Below are 17,749 nucleotides of genomic sequence, written 5' to 3' on the forward strand. Positions count from 1 at the left end.
GAGGTGTACTGGTGGCCTTCCATGGACCGTGATGTGGAGGTAGTGGTGAGAGATTATCAAGCCTGTGGCATGAGCGATAAGAGCAAGGTGATGTATCCCCAACCTGTTCATCCTGTAGAAGTTTCTAAGAAGGTTTGGTCCAAAGTAGATCTGGATATAATGGGTCCCTTCGAATGTTTGCAGCCGGAGTGTAGGTTTTTGTTGGTCCTTGTGGATTACACATCCAGGTGGATTGAGGTGGCAGCATTTAGTAGAGTCACCACTGATTGTGTCATTGCGTTCTAAAAGAAGGTTTTTGATACGGAAGGGATACCAGCCAGTCTAGTCACGGTAATGGGGTACAATTTACCTCCAGAGCTATGAAGGATTTTCTGGGACAATGCGGTATAGAACATCATCGCACGGCTTTGTATGATCCCTATGCTAATGGCCTGGTGAAAAGGGCCAATGGTACTATTAAGGGTGCCATACAGTTGGCTCTGGCTAATGGTCTTGATTGGCAAGAGGTAGTCTCGGAGTATTTAGATGCATACCGCAGGACTCCGTCGGTGAGCACGGGGAGGTCACCCTTTGAGTTAATGAGGGGAAGAAAACCAGGTACCACCCTCAGATCTTTTGCCTTGGGAGGTGGTGGTCCATGTGAGTTGAATCTAGAGAAAATCCATCAAAAAATCCTGGCACATCAGGATGTTGTAAAGCTCTCTCAAAGGAATAGAAAGGAGTTACAAGTTGCTGTTGGTGATACTGTTTGCATAAGAAATCCCAGATTTGTGCAGAAAGGGGGTAGTGCATTTTTACATGCCAAGAGAGTTGTCAAAAGTGGCAAAGGTTATGTACGGTTGGAGGATGGCTCAACCTGGAGCAAAAGACGGGTGGTGGTCCTTGGTGGGAGAAAGGCTGATGTTAGCGAACATGTTATTGAGGGAGCGGGTGATGTGTTTGATTTTACTCCTGAGGCAGTGGATGGTTGTGTGGGTACAGAGGGTGGTGGAGATTTGAGTGAAGTGGCTGTGGAACCTGCCATGGATTGCCACGTTTTGCGCGAAGATAGGAGGATGCCAGAAGAAGGGTGTGTTGATGGGGGGCGTCCGGTTAGACTTTGTAGAACTCCTGTCAAACTCAGAGACTATGTGTGTTAGTGCTCTACTAGTCTTTCTTCATCAAGTATGATCCACAATTATGGGTCTACCTCATTAAAATGTTCAGGTTCACTTGGGTCATTGTAAGATGTTTGGGATTTTTACTTTTATTGCATGTCAATTCGTATTGCTTTTACACTTGCTATTGTTTTGTTTTGTTTATCAGGATGTTTTTTTTCCACTGTTGTGTAATATAAGGGAAGAAGATATGTTGTAAATGGTTCTTACGCTGGCGTGTGTGGAATGTTGTTCTGCGTTCAGGGAGCAACATTCCACACGGGCCAGTTGGTTTCTGACTGTTCTCCGGTGCGGTTGCCTGCTCCGGGGGTCCAGAGAATAAAGGCTGTTCTTATACTTACTGGTGTCAGCCTGCTTACCTCATGCTGTTTTTAAATTTTTGTTTTCTTTGAGAGCTGATGTGCACTGCAGAAATGTCAGCTAGTTTATTCATCTTTAATTTATTTTTGTATAAAGAATGGCCTAATGGTTTGACACCCTCTGTATGTTTATTTTCTGTAGCGAAAACGTCCTGCTTTTTTTCTTTTTTGGCAATCAGTGTTCTTTCAGTGGTACAGAGCGCTACTCATAGCGCTGTGACATAGTGTATGCAAACACTGAGCCTATCACCATGGCAACGGTTATACACAAAATGGCTTTCCACGTCGTGTTAAGCACTAGGGTCTTTACTCCAGTCCACGTGTGCAATGGCGCCTGCCCTAAGACAACGTTCCTTTTGTTGTCCTCAGAAACCCCAAATCGGTCCTTTGCCACCACAAAACCACAACTGGGTTCATACGCTGGGCTTGCAGGATTACAGCCACTGTGCCCTCATGCATGCTGGCTGAATTATGATGTGCCCGTGGTACAGGGCTCAAACGGCACTTAAGCAATCTATGACTCTGCGCCTCACCTTGGGATCAGGGAAGGCTCCACAGTGTGAGTTCAGTCCGCTCACTTTGAGCATCAAATCCCGGATGGCCTCTTTTTTCCTGGCAACCACAGCCAATCACATTGTGGGTTCACAGGCTCTGCCTTTCACTGCTGCAGCCCCAGACAGCAGCTTGCCTCGTCGCCAATATAACAAAGCTCAACACCAATTTGAAGTAAGGTAAAACTCTTTATTAAGTGCCCAGGGTATGGGCTGCAGCCTAAACCCATCTTCTTCATCAGTTTCCAACTGCCCTTCCTTCTAAAGAGAACGTTCTAACTGCATCCTGGAATTACAGGGGCAGCACAGCGAGTTCCAAGTTCACTCTGAAGTTTGCAGCTATATACACTGGATAACATGTGTACACTCAGTGCTCAGGTACTTCCCGCGCCTGAGTACTTGCACTTCTTATCAGGAAGTCGCTACTTTTAATGGAGCAGTACCGGCACTTCTCAACAGTAAGCAGGCACTTTGTGATAGTGAGTACCTGTACTACTCAGTTTACATTTAAAGCACTGTCCACACTACTTAACAAGTGTCTTTGATCTCCTACAGATCAAACAAAAGCATGTATGGCGCAGGGACGTCATTTCACCAAAATGCCAGGGGTAGCGGAAGTGACATCACACGACCCTTGTCCCCCTGATGACATCACAGGAAGTGATGTCATTTGACCCCACCCCGAAGTGATATTGTGGGAAGCGATGGAAGACGACCTTTCACCAGTTGCCAAAACAGGAAGTGACATCACAGCATTGCACACTACGAAAAATATGGTTACGATATCACTATAATGTGATGTACATTTCATGCAAGAATGGATCGCCATATGGAGCATTAAGATCAGTGTGTATAGGCCCATATTACCAAATTACTGTGAATGCAAGCAGACGTCCATGACCAAATGATAATGATGTGTTATTAAATAGCACTTAGGCTTAAGCGCTTTATATAGAAAAAAATATACACCCAATATCACCCAACCTGTCTTGGTACTCATTTATCGACCTCAGAAGGAGGAAAGGCTGAGTTGAGGCGTTTAAGAACAGACTAAATCAGTGACTCACCCCATGAAGTGTGCCTGAAATAAACCTTTAATGAGTCTAGCAATTATTGTACAGAATTCCAGAAAGACACATTATTTGGTTTCCTATTCTTTCTTATTTAGGATCAGTGCTGAAAGTGACTTGTGGCACTCCTGTTCTTTTTTCTTTTTTTTAAAGGGCCTGAACATGAGAGCCAGCCACTCCAGGACCTTGCATTACAAAAAAAGGAAGAAGGAAAAAAAAAAATTGTAATTTTTTTTTTTTTTACAGTGGTCGCAGTTGCGACTTCTGGCGACCCCCAAATGACGTCCCTGTGTATGGGGTTCTCAGGAAGATGCAGGACATCAAGTCGAAACTAGTAAACAGTGCTGGAAAGGCGCATCCAAAACATAAGCGCAAAGGGCATTTCTCTATCCAGTAGACGTCTGCCTGATTGATGTTACTGACTGTTTGATTTTGCTATGTTCTTTATGTTGACTTGTTTTGTTGTTATTAACATTGATTTTGAAAGTTTATATGTTGGATTTTGAGGTAGTTTCGTCATTTCTAATCTTGCTTTTGTATTTATTAATTTCACTTAATTCTAGTTTTCTTTATGTATTTATAAATTACTTTTTGCCTTAAATTAATTCATGATCATTTTAAACTACTAATATATTAAAGCTTTCATATGTTTGTCTTCACTAGTTATTGTTTATTATTATATGTTCGCATAGGCAAGGCCAACCACACTCTAAGGAGGCCATTGAGTGACCTGTTAGATTTATTCCATAAGGAACTCTATATTCATGGAGTAGACTTCTCACTGGAGTTCATGCATCAGGAGGAGATTCCAGTCTAGGATGGTGCTGGAAAACCCACAGTAACATTGTTTTCTCAAGTTTCCCAAGATGAGCACCATTCTGCATTCCCATCTGAATGAGCCTGAATGTCAATAATATGTGGTTATTCCTCTTTAGAATTCTTTACCTATGGCACCAAAAATAGTAGAGCAGGCCCATGTTGTCACAATTGTTTTGAAGATTTTCGAGTAATTGCTATTCACACTCTGCTTTCAGAATTTTCTTAATTCCAAAAGAGGAAAAGCTAACTACCACTGGATTGGGCTCACTGACCAAGGATCTGAGGGCAATTGGCGCTTTGTGGATGGTTCGAGTTATGGGAAATTAATGTATGTATATTATTTTCAAACTGTATTTCTTATTACCATTCTGAAATATATTTTACACAAATAACGTAACCACACATCTGTTTAACTAAATTATTTTAAACCAATGTATTGTACAGTAATATTTATTACAAACACCATGTTTAAAATTCTCCCAAGCAACCTTAATGCAATATGTGCACATTTGAGGTCTTTTTTTCCATCAATGTTAAAAGTGACATGTGTCTCTGCCTATTCCCCGCCCCTAGCCACACCCCTGAAACCTTATACATTTCATTGAACCCCAATAATAATAATTTGTATCTACATAGGACCTCATTATATGTTTGGTGGTCGGAAGCACACACTCTCTGTCTGTTTCTTTCCAACAGACGACATAGGACTCTCCACCCCCTGAAACTCTCGTCCTGATGAAGGCCTACACCATTAGAGCTCATCCAGCTCCCCACAAAATGGCCGAAACACTGTTGTGTTGACATGTGATATATGTTGTTGTTCAAATCTTGATTGTGCCCACACTTGAAGGGCAATTTACCTGATTATGACTCCACTAAATTCTCTAGCTTCCTTCCCAAGGAAGCTGTAGAGAACGTACAAACATAAGAACTTGGTTGCTGAAATACTCACCATTTGAATGTTAGAACTCAGGTACTACACTGTATGTCTTAAATGTTGAATGTCCTATGTTTCTTTGAAAAATTGCAGTTTTGTTGAAAAATTGCAGTGTATTGATACACTAACTGCACTCAAAATAAAATTCAAGCTGCAGTACACAGATTTTGTGATAATTCTGTGCCTACCCACCAATGGGGTGATTCAGTCAAGATTGTATTGGTCGTTGGTCAGCAGGTAGATTCTCCTGACCTTGCTCACCTTTCTGTTTTGACATTACTGTTCCCACCTGGGCAGAGCAAGGCAGTAACCAGGCACCCTTAAATATATTAGTGTTTCCACTGCCTGCCATAATATCCCGGTGGAACCGGCAAGTCAGGCTGCAGAAGCACTGTTATGTGGTTTTACCAACAACCCCATAATGAGGGCCATTGTATATAAATTGGTAAGAGCCCCCAATAACTTTTATATAAATTGGATAAGAATACCAATAATGTTTAATATACATTTTATAAGTACCCCAAAAATTAAATATAAAACTTATATAAAAGGTGATATAAAATGGATTGGCTATGAATAGGTATAGGTCTATGGGCGGTTCTAAGGCTATGACGCTGTTGTGGAGAAGGTCTTACAATGTGGATATATAGCTGTTGTTGGTCTGGAAAACAGGTGCGCTTTTCAGAATTTGAGGGTATCCAGCATGGTATCGAGGAAACTGTAATTATGAATGGCTACAGCTATGACTAAGGGAAAACATATGCCTTACTGCCTTATGCAATGGCGGACCCTCAGGATTTGACCGCAGACCGTGAAGCTGGGGAGCTCAGTGAGAACATGGCTACACTTTCTGTCAGCAGCAAGCCGCCGGTCATTGCCACTGTTATGGAGCGCTCTGGTGGAGATTTTGGTAAAAACATTAAAGAGCATATACCCATAGCCACGATTATGATATGATGAGTCATCTATAACACGCCTGTTCACAAGAGTTTCTAGGCGTGACAAGACAAGGGAGGGAAGACAGAGACAGGACAATACAACAATCTTACATGGCTTTGTGTCGTTCAGATTGTGCAAGGGCGACAGCGATAAAGTCCTGGGGGAGGTAGAGGGGGAAGTGCCAGGGAGACGGAGGGGAAGTGCGATCAGGCAGCAATGCTCTGAGTAAGTGCATCAAGGACAGCAGAGCTCTGGGTAAGTGCAAGGAGGCAGGGTACTGTAGAGGCAACCATTACAGCCGCTAAGTGCACAGTGGCCCAGAGGCAGAGCAGGGGAACCTGATGAGGGAGGAGCCTGGTACCCATTATGCTCAGAAGGTAGCCAGCAAACCAGTCGGTGCAGCAGATGGGTAGGCCAGCAGGTGAGGGAGAGAGAGAAAGCAGAGAATAGACAGGTCTTGAGCTGCTTTTGGAACTTAAGGGGGTCCGGCTCAAGTTTGGGGGGTACGGAGGCCATTCCAGAGGGAGGCACCAGCAGAAGAGAGATCTACCCACCTTGCGAAGCGTCAGGCTCTTTGAGAGTTGAAGGTAGTTGAGTGAAGGGCTCGAGAAGAAAGGTATTTTGGAAGAGAGAGTTGAAGTAGCGCAGGCCCCAGAAAGCATTGTGAACGATGCAGAGGGCCTTGAACTTGAACATTGCAGCCACAGGGAGCCAGTGGAGAGATTTCAGTGGTCGAGAGAGAAGGTGCCTGGGCTTGACGCCAAGGATAAGTCTTGCAGTCATGTTCTGGATTAGTTGCATAGGGTGGAGAGTAGAGGAAGGCAGATTGAGAGAGTCTGTTGCAGTAGTCCAGCCTGGAAAGAACCAGGGCTCTTGAGACAGAGAGCTACTGGGGGAAAGTGAGAAAAGGAAGAATACCTCTGAGGCGTTGCAGCTGGTAGTGGGACTTCTTAGCGAGATCTGAGATGTGAGGAGAGAGTGGAGTCAAAGATGACACCAAAGTGTTTTGCCGCACAGGAAGGCGCAGGAAGATGGCCCAAGGAGGGCAGCCACAGTGAGAGGGAGAAAGCGGGAGCAGGAGTCCCAATGAGAAGGATTTCAGTTGTACTGGCATTAAGGCAGAGATCGTTGGAGGCACGCCAGTCCTGAATCGTGGAAAGACAGTCAGGAATGAGCGAGAGAGAAGAGGAGGCTAAGGGGAGCCTGAAAGAGCGCTGGGTGTCATCCACGTAACACTGAAAGTTAGAGGAGAAAGTAGGGATCAGATGAGCCAAAGGGGCCAAGTAGACATTAAAGAGCCAGGAAGAGAGGTTAGAGCCCTGGGAGACACAACATGTGGATAGGGAGGTGGTGGAGAGAAAGAATCCAAGTTGGTCCTGGGAGGGCTGGTACGAGAGGAAGGAGGTCAACCACTCCAAGGCCTGATCCATGATGGCCAGGTTCTCACAGAGTCGATAGATCAGGATAGTGTGATCGACAGTGTCAAAGGCAGAGGAAAAGTCAAGGAGGATGAGGTCAGAAAGAAGACTAGAGTCAAGATTAGAGAGCAGATTTTCACGGGTGTTCAGGAGAGCAGTTTCTGTGCCTCTGGCTGCTCTGAAGCCAGACTGATGGTCATAGAGACAACCAGCAGATTCAGTATGGAGAGTAAGCTGGGAGATGTCCAGCTTTTCAAAGAGTTTGCCCAGGAAAGGTGTGAGGCAGTGCTTGAGGAGAAAGGGGAAGGATCCAGTGACAAAAGAGTGATTGCAGAAATCAGCCAAGGCAGGAGCAAAGGTTGCAATGTGGTCCATGATGGTTCTAGAGGAGCAGGGGAGCACCTGTTTGGATGACACTTTCATAGATCGGACCAGGAGAGGTAGAACGAGAGGAAGAGGAGGGCGAGGTGAGGATGTCCTGAATTATAGTGGTGAAGTGAGCAGCCAGATCCATACAGACAGCCTGGGAGGGAACAGGAGAGGTGAAGACTGCAGCAGGATTGGCCAGCTCCTTGCAGTTTTTAAAGAGTTTGGCCGTTTTGTTAGATGCCGCAGAGACGCGGGCTTGGATGTGGACTCTCTTCTTGGAGAGGACAGAGAGTCTGTATTGCCTTTGGAGCAGGCGGTCAGAGGAGGTGCTTGAAGCCTTCCACTTCCTCTCAGCCACCCTGCACTTGAGGTCGGAGTCACACCAAGAGTTGCACTTGGAGGTAGGCTTTAGAATCTTCTCATGACAGGTTCAAGGATGTCTAGAGTGTTGGAGATATAAAGATGCCGGTCAGAGAGGGCTGTGTCAGAGCGTGAGGCAGCCGCAGGAGTAGGTGGGGGCGGAGAACATAGTTGCAAAGGCATCCACTGACACCCGCTTCATGGGCCGAATGACCGAGAAGGTAGGTGGTAGTGCTGGGGCGGGCTTTGCCTGAGTAACAGAGAGTTTCAGGTGAGAGGAAAGCAGAAAGTGGTCAGTCCAAGAGAGAGGAGTGGTGAGAGGGTTAGAGAGGGTGATGTCTGAGGGGATAGGAATATCCAAGTTATTTCCGGCAGTTTGTTTCGGACCAGAGGGTAGAATGGAGAGTGAGAGAGTGTTGCAGATGTTGCAGAAGAGCCCAGAGACGTGATTAGAAGCATCCAAGTGGATGGTGAGGTCTCTGAGGAGGAGCAGTTGAGAGATAGAGGCAAGGAGAAAAGAGGAGAGATCAGCGGAATAGAGCAACCTTGCCAGGATGGCCTGTAGATGGTGGCCACAGTTGGAGAGAGGCTGGGAGAGATAGGGAGCCTGTAGACCAGGCATTCAAAGGAGGAAAAGGCCTGTTTAGGAATGACAGAAGCAGGGATCCACTCCAGAAAGATCAGAGCTACTCCACCTCCGGATCAGTTGATTCTAGGCTCAGAGAGGATCTTGTAGCAATCAGGGAGGAGTGTGTTAATACACGTGACAGAGCTGGCCATGAACCATGTCTCGGTGAGAGCGAGGACATCCAGATCAAGTTCTTCGAGGAGGTGGCAGATGCCAGAAGAGTGTTTGACTTCAGAGCGAGAATTGAGAGTGTTGTAAAGTGGAGCAGGTTGCCACATTTGAAAGACTTCCAGGGTGGTGTACAGGCATGAGGTACAACCAGCAGAAGTGATAAAGGGGCATGAGAGGGGGCAGAGGTGGTAGCAGGAGGTGGCATAGGAGCCATAGAGGAGGAGGCAGGTGCCAGAGAGGTGGCAGAGAAGGAGGTGGCAGAGGAGCCAGAGAGGTGCCGGTAAGAGTAGCAGGAGAAGGAAGGAAGTTGAGGGAGATGCCTATAAAAAAAGAGGAGATTGTAAGTGTTCATTTGTAAAGCGCTTATAAACAGGTCCTTCAAAGCACTTCAAGGTGGGAAGGGAACAATGGAAGACAGTTGTCATACTTAGGCCTTGAAGATTCCAAATGATCTATCAACAAAAGCTGGCATACTAGGCCAGAGGCATATCTACTAGGGAAGTGCTTGACAAAAAAGGAGAAACGGAGGGGAGAGGGGGCAGGGAGAGGAGCATACAGATCAATAAACTACAGTACTGGCCTGGCGACATTTCAGACTGCTTGGTAGTTGGTCATCTAATGCGCCTATGCATGAGTATTTTCAAGCACAACCAGGCTAGGATTGGAGACAAAGGGAGGACCGGACAGACAGACTTACAAGGCGTAGAACATTCAAGATAAAGTGTGTTCAGGCTGGCAGAACAGGAAGTGCGAGGGCGGGGGACAAGTTCACCCAGTCCAGCAGAGGCCTGGGTTAAGTGCAGAGTGGTTGCCCCTCTCATGGAGCATAATGCAGTAGTGCTAGGCAGAGTACAGAGGCCTGGAGGCAAGTGTAGGTCTGGCGGGGGAGCCTGGGGCCAGTTGGGCTCTGGAGATGCACCAGGCAACCAGTCAGCTAACTGAGAAGGTTGTGGAAAGGAGGAAGGAGGGAAAGGAGCAAAGAGAAAGGGGGTTAGCAGGGGAGAGAGAAGTCGGAAGAGAAGAGGTAGGTCTTGAGGAGTTTCCGGAATTTAAGGAGGTCTGGCTCAAGTCAGAGCAAGGAAAGAGGGCGACATCTGCAGAGGATAAGGATCTAGCCCCAAATCTCTTGTTGGAGAAACGCAGCAGAGAGTTGGAGGAGGCTGAGCGGAGGGCTCTGGAAGGAGAGTATTTGGGAAGAGAGCGTTGTAGATAGCCTTGTGGACTATGCAGAGGGACTTGAACTTGATCCTTGCTGCCACAAGGAGACAGTGGACTGATTAAGCGGTGGAGAGATACTGTCCCTGGGCTTGAGGCCAACGATAAGACTTGCAGTGTTCTGTTCTGGATGGTTTGAAGAGGTCGAAGAGAAGAAGTAGGAAGATTGAGAAAGAGACTGTTGCAAACCCTGCCTTCCATTGCTGTTAACATATCCAGCACATAGCGGTTTTGCATAATCATAAGTTTCAATGCACCCAACTCAACCTTGATCACGGTGAACCCGTTCTCTGTATCGTTTGCGAGCTGGACCAGCTCCCAGCACTATCTGCAACCATTTGTTGTTTGCTGCGGCCTGCACTCTCGGAAACAGTAGAGCTGCGAAAAAGGATTCTGCCGAGCTGAAGAGCCTGTATTTGTCTGGTATTTCAGCAAGCAATGCAGAAGAGTCTTTGGATATGTAATTCGATCTTTTTGTCCCCTTTGGTTGTTGAAACTGTCCTTTTCCAGGCAGGATGCAGAGCTCTTGTGTGGACAACAGGTTTTTCTCTTCTGCTTCAAATACGGCAGGGCTAGTTGACTCCTCAGCAGGCAGTGCGCCCCCTTTCAGGTGTTCTTCTGGGATAACTAATAGCGCTGAGTGCAATGTGGCTAGTGAACAGCGGACCCTCCATGATGGAAGTAGGTGCAAGTAAGCTTGTTGGCCATATACCCAGTGGTAATCCAATACAGCTGGCATTCCCTTCTTCATGTCTGCGATCGGGGGAATCTTATTGCAATGTTCGTTCGAGCTAAGAAAGCCTGTACCATTGTTGCGGAAACATAGTCCATTTACTTCTTCCCTGTGCACTTGCACCGACTTTTCTATTGTTGCAATCCACGTCAGCTTTGTGATGATCTGCCCATATTTCTGCACAGGAATTGTCCACTCGTGCTATCATCTCCTTGTTATATATTACCAGTCCTTCTGCAAGGCAAGGAAATGTGGTGTCCTGCCATTTGTTATCGCCATGTTTACATCCTTTCACCATCAAATAGGGTCATTCCACACACTTGATGTTGTTTGGATTGTTGTTGCACTTCACAAGATCTGGACCCACCAATTGCAGTTTAGTTTAGTTTAGTTTCTTTATTTGTACCGCGCGCCGACCCCTGGGGTAACCGGGCGCCGGAGACTTAGAGACAGTTACAACATGGCAAAATATATAATACAGACTGTGAAATAACAACATTAAGGTGTGTTGGACCAGGTTACAAGATGGTCGACAAGGACATGCGGAGATGAAGTACATTAGGCAGAATTTTTGTTGGCAAGCCATGTTTTAGTATTGGCTCTAAAAGTCCAAAAAGAGGGTTCTGCTCTAAGAGTTAGAGGCATAGCGTTCCATAGTTTGGCAGCTAGGACCGGGAAGCTGGAGCACCTGCTTTTTTAGGGAGAATTTGGGAATGGAGAGGCAATGTGAGTATGGCGTTCTAGTTGGTCTAGTAGATGTGTGATTGTGGAACTTGTCTGCCAGGTATTTGGGTGCGTCATTGGAGCGGCATTTATGGACGTTGACAAGTGATCTGAGCTTTATTCTGTCTCGTACAGCGAGCCAGTGAGCGTCTTGCCTGACTCTGGAGATGTGAGCGTGTCGAGGGATACTGAGGGAGGCTCTGAGGGCATTATTTTGAAGCACCTGTAGTTTGTTCAGGTTGCGTTCTGATGTGCCGAGAAAGAGTGTGTTACAGTAGTCAATTTTTGAGAGCACTAGCGCTCTGGCTAGTGTAATGCAGCTGGAAGGAGATAGGAAGGGTTTGCAGGCGTTGATAAGCTTATTTGTATAAGCTGTGGATGAGGCTGTGGCATTCACCTGTCTTTTGAGCTAGGGAGTAGAGTCTAGATAAACCCCAAGGGTTTTAATTTCTTTGGCTACTGTGATTAGGTTACTGTCTATGTTGATGGACGCGTAACAGGGTCTAGTTTGTTTAGCCGTGGTTGGGAGCCGACAAGAAGGAGCTCAGTTTTCTCGTCGTTGAGGCATAGACCGTGCTCTGCCATCCAGGCTTGGATCTCCAAATATAGGTTGTTGATTTTGGTGGAGTCCTCATCGTAGCACCCTGATAGGGTGATGAGAACCTGGGTATCGTCAGCATAGTTTGTGTATGTAACACCCAGGTTATCTAGGCGGTCAAACAATAGCTTAGTGAAGATATTGTATAGGGTCGGCGAGACGCACGAGCCTTGAGGGATGCCGCAGGTGATGGGGACAGGGAGTGCTGAGGCCCCCAGGGAGAAAACCTGGATGGTTTGGTTGGCTAAGAAGGACTGGATCCAGGTAGTCGCCTGGTTAGAGAAGGCAGCTGAGGTCATCAGATGTTCTGTGAGGTCGACGAGGTCGAAGGCTGCTGATAGATCTAGTAGTAGGAGAATGGCTAGATTACCCTTGTCCTTTGCCTCGTCCATCTGGATTTTTAGGTCCAGTAGGGCTGACTCTGTTCCGTGCCTTGGCCTGAAGCCGGATTGTATAAGACCTAGGAGGTTGTTGTCTTCCAGGTGCTTCTGTATTTGCAGGTAGCCACTCTGTCTAAGATTTTTACGATGTAGGGAACGGTGGTGATAGGCCTGTAGTTGGTTGGGGTTATTGGGGTCTAGATTAGGTTTTTTTAGTAGTGGCATGACCCAGGCCTCCTTGAGGCTGGTAGACACTGAGCTTGATTTGAAGGATGCATTGATAAGGGCTGTTATGAAGGGAGCCAGAATGTTGGCGCCTTCCTGGATGATGGGAGCTGGGTATGAGTCCCCTTGGCATCTGGAGGGTTTGAGGCCCTTAATGATGCTTTCTACTTCTTTAGTGGATACTGGTGAGAAGGTGAAGGGGGGGCAAGTGGGAGTTTTGGGTGTGGTGGACGGTAGACGGTTTGTTATTTTGGAAAGGCTAAGCTTTTTCTGTTCGATTTTGGATTGTAACATGGTGATTTTGTCTGCAAGGGCTTTTTGAATCCTCTCACACCAGTCTGCATCTTTCACGCAGGTTTCTGCCAGTGTGGGGTGGGATTCGAGTTCTCTGAGGATATTAAAGAGCTCTTTTTTTTGGATTTGGCGCTCTCGATTCTGTTATCATATGTCTCTTTTTTGGCCTTGAGGATGGCGGTTTTGTAGGTGGAGACTGATATCGAGAGTTGTGTTTTGTTGGATAGGTTGGGTGTTTTTCTCCAGGTGGCTTCTGCGGCTCGTTTGGAGTTTCAGAGGATTTTTAGCTCTGGTGTGAACCATTTGTTCATGTGGGCTGCCGGTTTGGCTTTTGGAGAGTTTGAGGGGAGCGATGGTGTCTACTGCTGATTCTAATGTTTTGTTGTAGAGGTCAGCAAGTATTAACACCTTGGGAGCCCTTGATGCATGAGAATGAGTGAACACACATAACAGCTTCCATTCACAACGTTTCCAAGAGTTGGTAAACTCAGGATGGTGTATATCCTCAATCTCATCCAAACCCAGCCCCCGATAATCCTATTTTTTTCATACTTCCCTTTTCATTATTCTATACACGCTCTCAGGGGTGCCAGCTTTAACAGTGCTATCGAACATCATATTATTTCAAATTAAACAATCCTTGACTTGCTGGAAACAGCCTTTTCACTATTACCCTCATTGCCAATTGTGTACGTACTCTCGCTGTCGTATTGTTCCTGTTATAATGATCACTAACAATTATATCATCACTATTGCTACTCCTGTAATAATTTCCATTGTTATTGTTAGCATTGATGTTGCTACTAAATATATGTAAATCAACTAATATTATTAACATTTATATGTACTGTCCTGTTTAAATATGCAGTCCCATTCCCCACTTTATAGGACCTCCACTATAACATAATCTCCCCACTAAAGCCACAATAGAGACATCAGTATCATACGTAGGCCTGCACTAAAGGTAATTCCACAATAGTAAGCATAGGCCCATATATTGTAATTTGTGCATCTACACTTCGAATCCATAGTTAACAAACAATTATTTACATTTGTGAGATTCATCATCTTCTCTCCTGAAATCGAAGTAAAAAGGTACAAAACAAATAAAAGGAGAGACATACATGACATACTTTTACAGAGAGAGCGAGAGAGAGAGAAAGAGAGGGAAAGAGATAGTGAGAAAGAGAGGAAGAGCGAGAGGGAAACAAAGAGGAAGAGAACAAGAGAGCTCCTGAAAAAAGAAGAATATGGAGCTAGCAGCTGAGCTTCCGCCCGCCCACTGAGTGTGACACTGTACATGTATCATGCCTGGACAGGCCGGTGAGGTACATAGGGCACAGGTACTACTGCCCCTCCTTTTAGGATAACTGTGCTAATGTGCTGTCTGCAGGTGCCCTGCAGATGTCGGAGAGGGCGAACCAATATTGTAAGATACTTACTTCACAGTGAGGGAGGGTGCAAAACCACACCTCAAAGGGCCCGTGGGCCTGTGGAGCCGAGTGTTGTTCCTCCCACATATGAAATTGTGATTGTACACAAAGTTGCCAGGCCGCAGCTGTTGTGCGGTCATGCACTCAAGTCATGGGGCCTCATTACAACCCTGGCATTGGACCATGGTGCTATTAGCATCATGGTCCATGCCGGATTCCGCCATGGTGGATGGCGGATTTACCGCCCCATTCCAAGGTTGGCGGGGCGGTAAATCCCCATTCACCATGGCCCCTTCCCCATTCCCATTTTTGGCCCATAGGGCTCAATGGGAATGGGGAAGGTGCTAATTACGGCACCATAAACTACGGTGCCGTAATTAGCACCAAGGTCCCTTAGCGGGTTGGACTTTAACGCCTGCAAAAAGCAGGCATTAAAGTGTGAATCTGGCGTTAAGGGTTTAATGGCGCCGCAGCCTTTTACGGCGCCGTTAACCCATTAATGCCAGGGTTGTAATGAGGCCCATGGTTGCTAGTCCGGCTGTGTTTCTGTCGTCTCAATTCTGGGAGTTGCAATCTGTCGGGAGACCCATTTAATTGCCTGTGTTAGTGTAGTCAAATAATCTTTGAGTTCGTCACCTAACACCACTGCTGCCCTATGTGCATCTGAAGCTCTTCTCACAGGAGATATGGGGGTGTGCATACACCGACCAGTGACCACCTCATGAGGTGACAAATGGTGGTCTTTGCTGTGCTGTGTGCGTAAACTAAAGAGGGCCAGAGGCAAACAGTGTACCCAGTTCTTCCTCAACGTGGTACACAGTTTTCACAATTTGCTTTTGAGGAGCTTGTTGATCCTCTCCACAATGCTGTTAGCCTGTGGGTGGTAAATTGAACACATCTGGTGCTTAATGCCAAGTAGTGCTATAATATGCTGAAACAGTGCATTGAAAAAATGTGTGCCGTTGTCTGACCGTAAAACCTCACGCACACCCCATCAAGGGAAAACCTCACAGACCAAGAATCTAGCAGCACATTTGGCATCCATATGTGCTCAAGTTCCTGCTTCCACCCACCATGAGAAGGGACAAACCACTACTTTGAGCTACCTGGAGCCATTGCACCACTCACCCATATCAGCATAATCTATGTGTAGTTCACTGAACAGCCGTAGTGTCATCCCTGTACTAAAACATTGACATGAGGTGCAATGTCTGACAATTTCTGTGATGCTCTCCTGGATGTTTGGTATAAACCAGTCCTCCTGTATATCTGCTCTGATATGCTGCTTCGAACTGTGGGATGGATTGTGCAACTGTTTAAATGCTACTGCTAGCAGCCACTGGGTACTTACCGTCTTCCCGGAGCTCTCTTGTCTCCATAATTTATCCATTGGGGCTTGCATCCCCTTCATAGCCATAACTCCTTATCCCTTTCTGTTGCCCTTCCTTGTATTTCAGTTATTTGGGAGATATATAAGTTATTGGGTGTTCGCTGGCTCCTGGGGTGGACATGATGTACCGAGCAGGCTTTTTATTTGGAAGATATGCCACCATATTGGCTGCTGCATCGGCAGCTGCGCTCCCCATCAATATTTTGTCTGTCTGGTTAGTGTGGGCGCTGCACCTGACAACTGCCACAACAGATGGCTGGGATAATCCTTCTTTCAGTATTTCTATCAGTCTCACATGCTGCACTGGGGATCCATCCTCTTCCAAAACACCCTCCTCCTCTAGCGAGATAAACCAGCGTGCACAGTTGTGCGAACGCTTGTCTGAATATATTGTGGCATGGCACCCTTGGGACGCTCTCAATGCTTCAATGAGCACTGAGTTCCACCACCTATGCAGAATGATGCATGGGCAATCTTTTCTTAACCACTGTCTCGTACTCTCCTTCCTCAAGTCGTACCACTGCTTCCCTTGTATGCCTCTGTCCATCCTCCTGGTCAATTGTGGAAGACCCATCAACGAAGAGTACCTCACCCTCCGTCAATGCACAATCTTTCGCTTTGGAAATGTCATCCTCCTCCTTTGTGGCACAGTCATGCACTATTAGATCTTCGGCAGTGGGCATATCTGTTAGGAAAGTGTCAGGATTCCCTGTCTTGCATCTAACCACATGAATGTGGGGTTTTGAAATAATAATCTTGTGCGCCGAAGATCTCTGTGTAGTCAGGGTGGACTTTGACCTTTATAGGATGGCAAATAGAGAATGTTCCACATACAACATAACTGAGCATCTAATTACAATAGTAGAACTTTTTCCTGTCAAATACAGCAGCTGCTAAAGCTGTTCGCACGCAAACTGCCCTTGCATCCCTGAATCCAATGTGCCACTGTAATAGGCCAACGCCTTATGGCCCATAGTGCTCTTCTGTATCAACACAGCGGTAATGAGCTGGCCATCTGAATGTGAGAACAAGTAAAATTCCTGTGTGTAGTCTGGGGTGGCCAGTACGGGTGGTATACCAATGACCTCTTTTAGATCGTCAAACTGCTCGATCATATCTGCAGTCCACTGTAACTTATGATCCTTTGTCTTTTGTGCTTCCTTAAAGGCTTGCAGAAGTGGTCTTGTGTATGCTGCAGTCTAAGATCCATGCCCTACAGTAGTTGCACAGCCACAAAAACTTCTGCATTTCTTTAACTGAGGCTGGTCTGGGGGTGCCGCGTACTGACGCTGCCCTATCTGGTAGTATCCTTTTACTATTTGCTGTTATGAACTGTCACAGATAGAACACCTCCTGTTGGCAGCAATTGTAGGAATGTAATGGAATCCCTTCGGCAGTGTTGCTCACTGTCACTACACACTAACAGATTGTCCACGTACTGAATAATCAACCTGAATGTTCCCTAAATCAGCATGCCGTATTCTGTTAAAGATGCCCAGGCTCTCACAGTACCCCTGAGGTAACCTAGTATGTTCGAAACGCCTCTCGCCCTGTGTAAATGCTCTGAGGTACCTCGACTCAGGATGGAGTAGAATTGAGAAGAATGCATTCTTCAAGTCCACTACAGTGAAATATGTGGCTTCTTTGGGGATACAGCATAAATTTGTTGCAGGATTCAGAATGACTGGAAATTCTTTCTGTACCACATCATTTAGGGAGCGCAAGACCTGAATCATTCTCCAATTGCCCATGTTGATTTTTTGACAGGGTAAATATGAGACGTCGATGGCACATTGATCCCCTGGTCCATTAGGGCCTGTATTGTATTTCTAATACCCTCTTCCACCTCCCTTGATAATGGATATTGTTTTAACCTGGGTAGTACCGCACCTGGCTTCAATGTTATACGCACAGGGGTCCCGTCTTTCAGTAATCAGACATTGGGCCTCATTACGAGTTTGGAGGTAGCCATGGCGTCAT

At 46.2% G+C, this 17,749-nt stretch overlaps 1 protein-coding gene across 1 annotated transcript in view; it reads left to right on the forward strand.

Moving 5' to 3' along the window:
• The window catches only part of LOC138516896 (C-type lectin domain family 4 member F-like), a 333,064-nt gene that overhangs the window by 297,174 nt on the left and 18,141 nt on the right, over positions 1–17,749 (forward strand). The window contains exon 7 of the mRNA XM_069632350.1: positions 4,172–4,284. Coding sequence (XP_069488451.1) covers positions 4,172–4,284 — 113 coding nt within the window. The remainder of the gene's footprint in view (positions 1–4,171; positions 4,285–17,749) is intronic.

This window comes from Ambystoma mexicanum, chromosome 6q (genome assembly GCF_040938575.1).
Source record: "Ambystoma mexicanum isolate Mex_15411 chromosome 6q, UKY_AmexF1_1, whole genome shotgun sequence".
In the NCBI taxonomy this organism is placed as follows: domain Eukaryota; kingdom Metazoa; phylum Chordata; class Amphibia; order Caudata; family Ambystomatidae; genus Ambystoma; species Ambystoma mexicanum.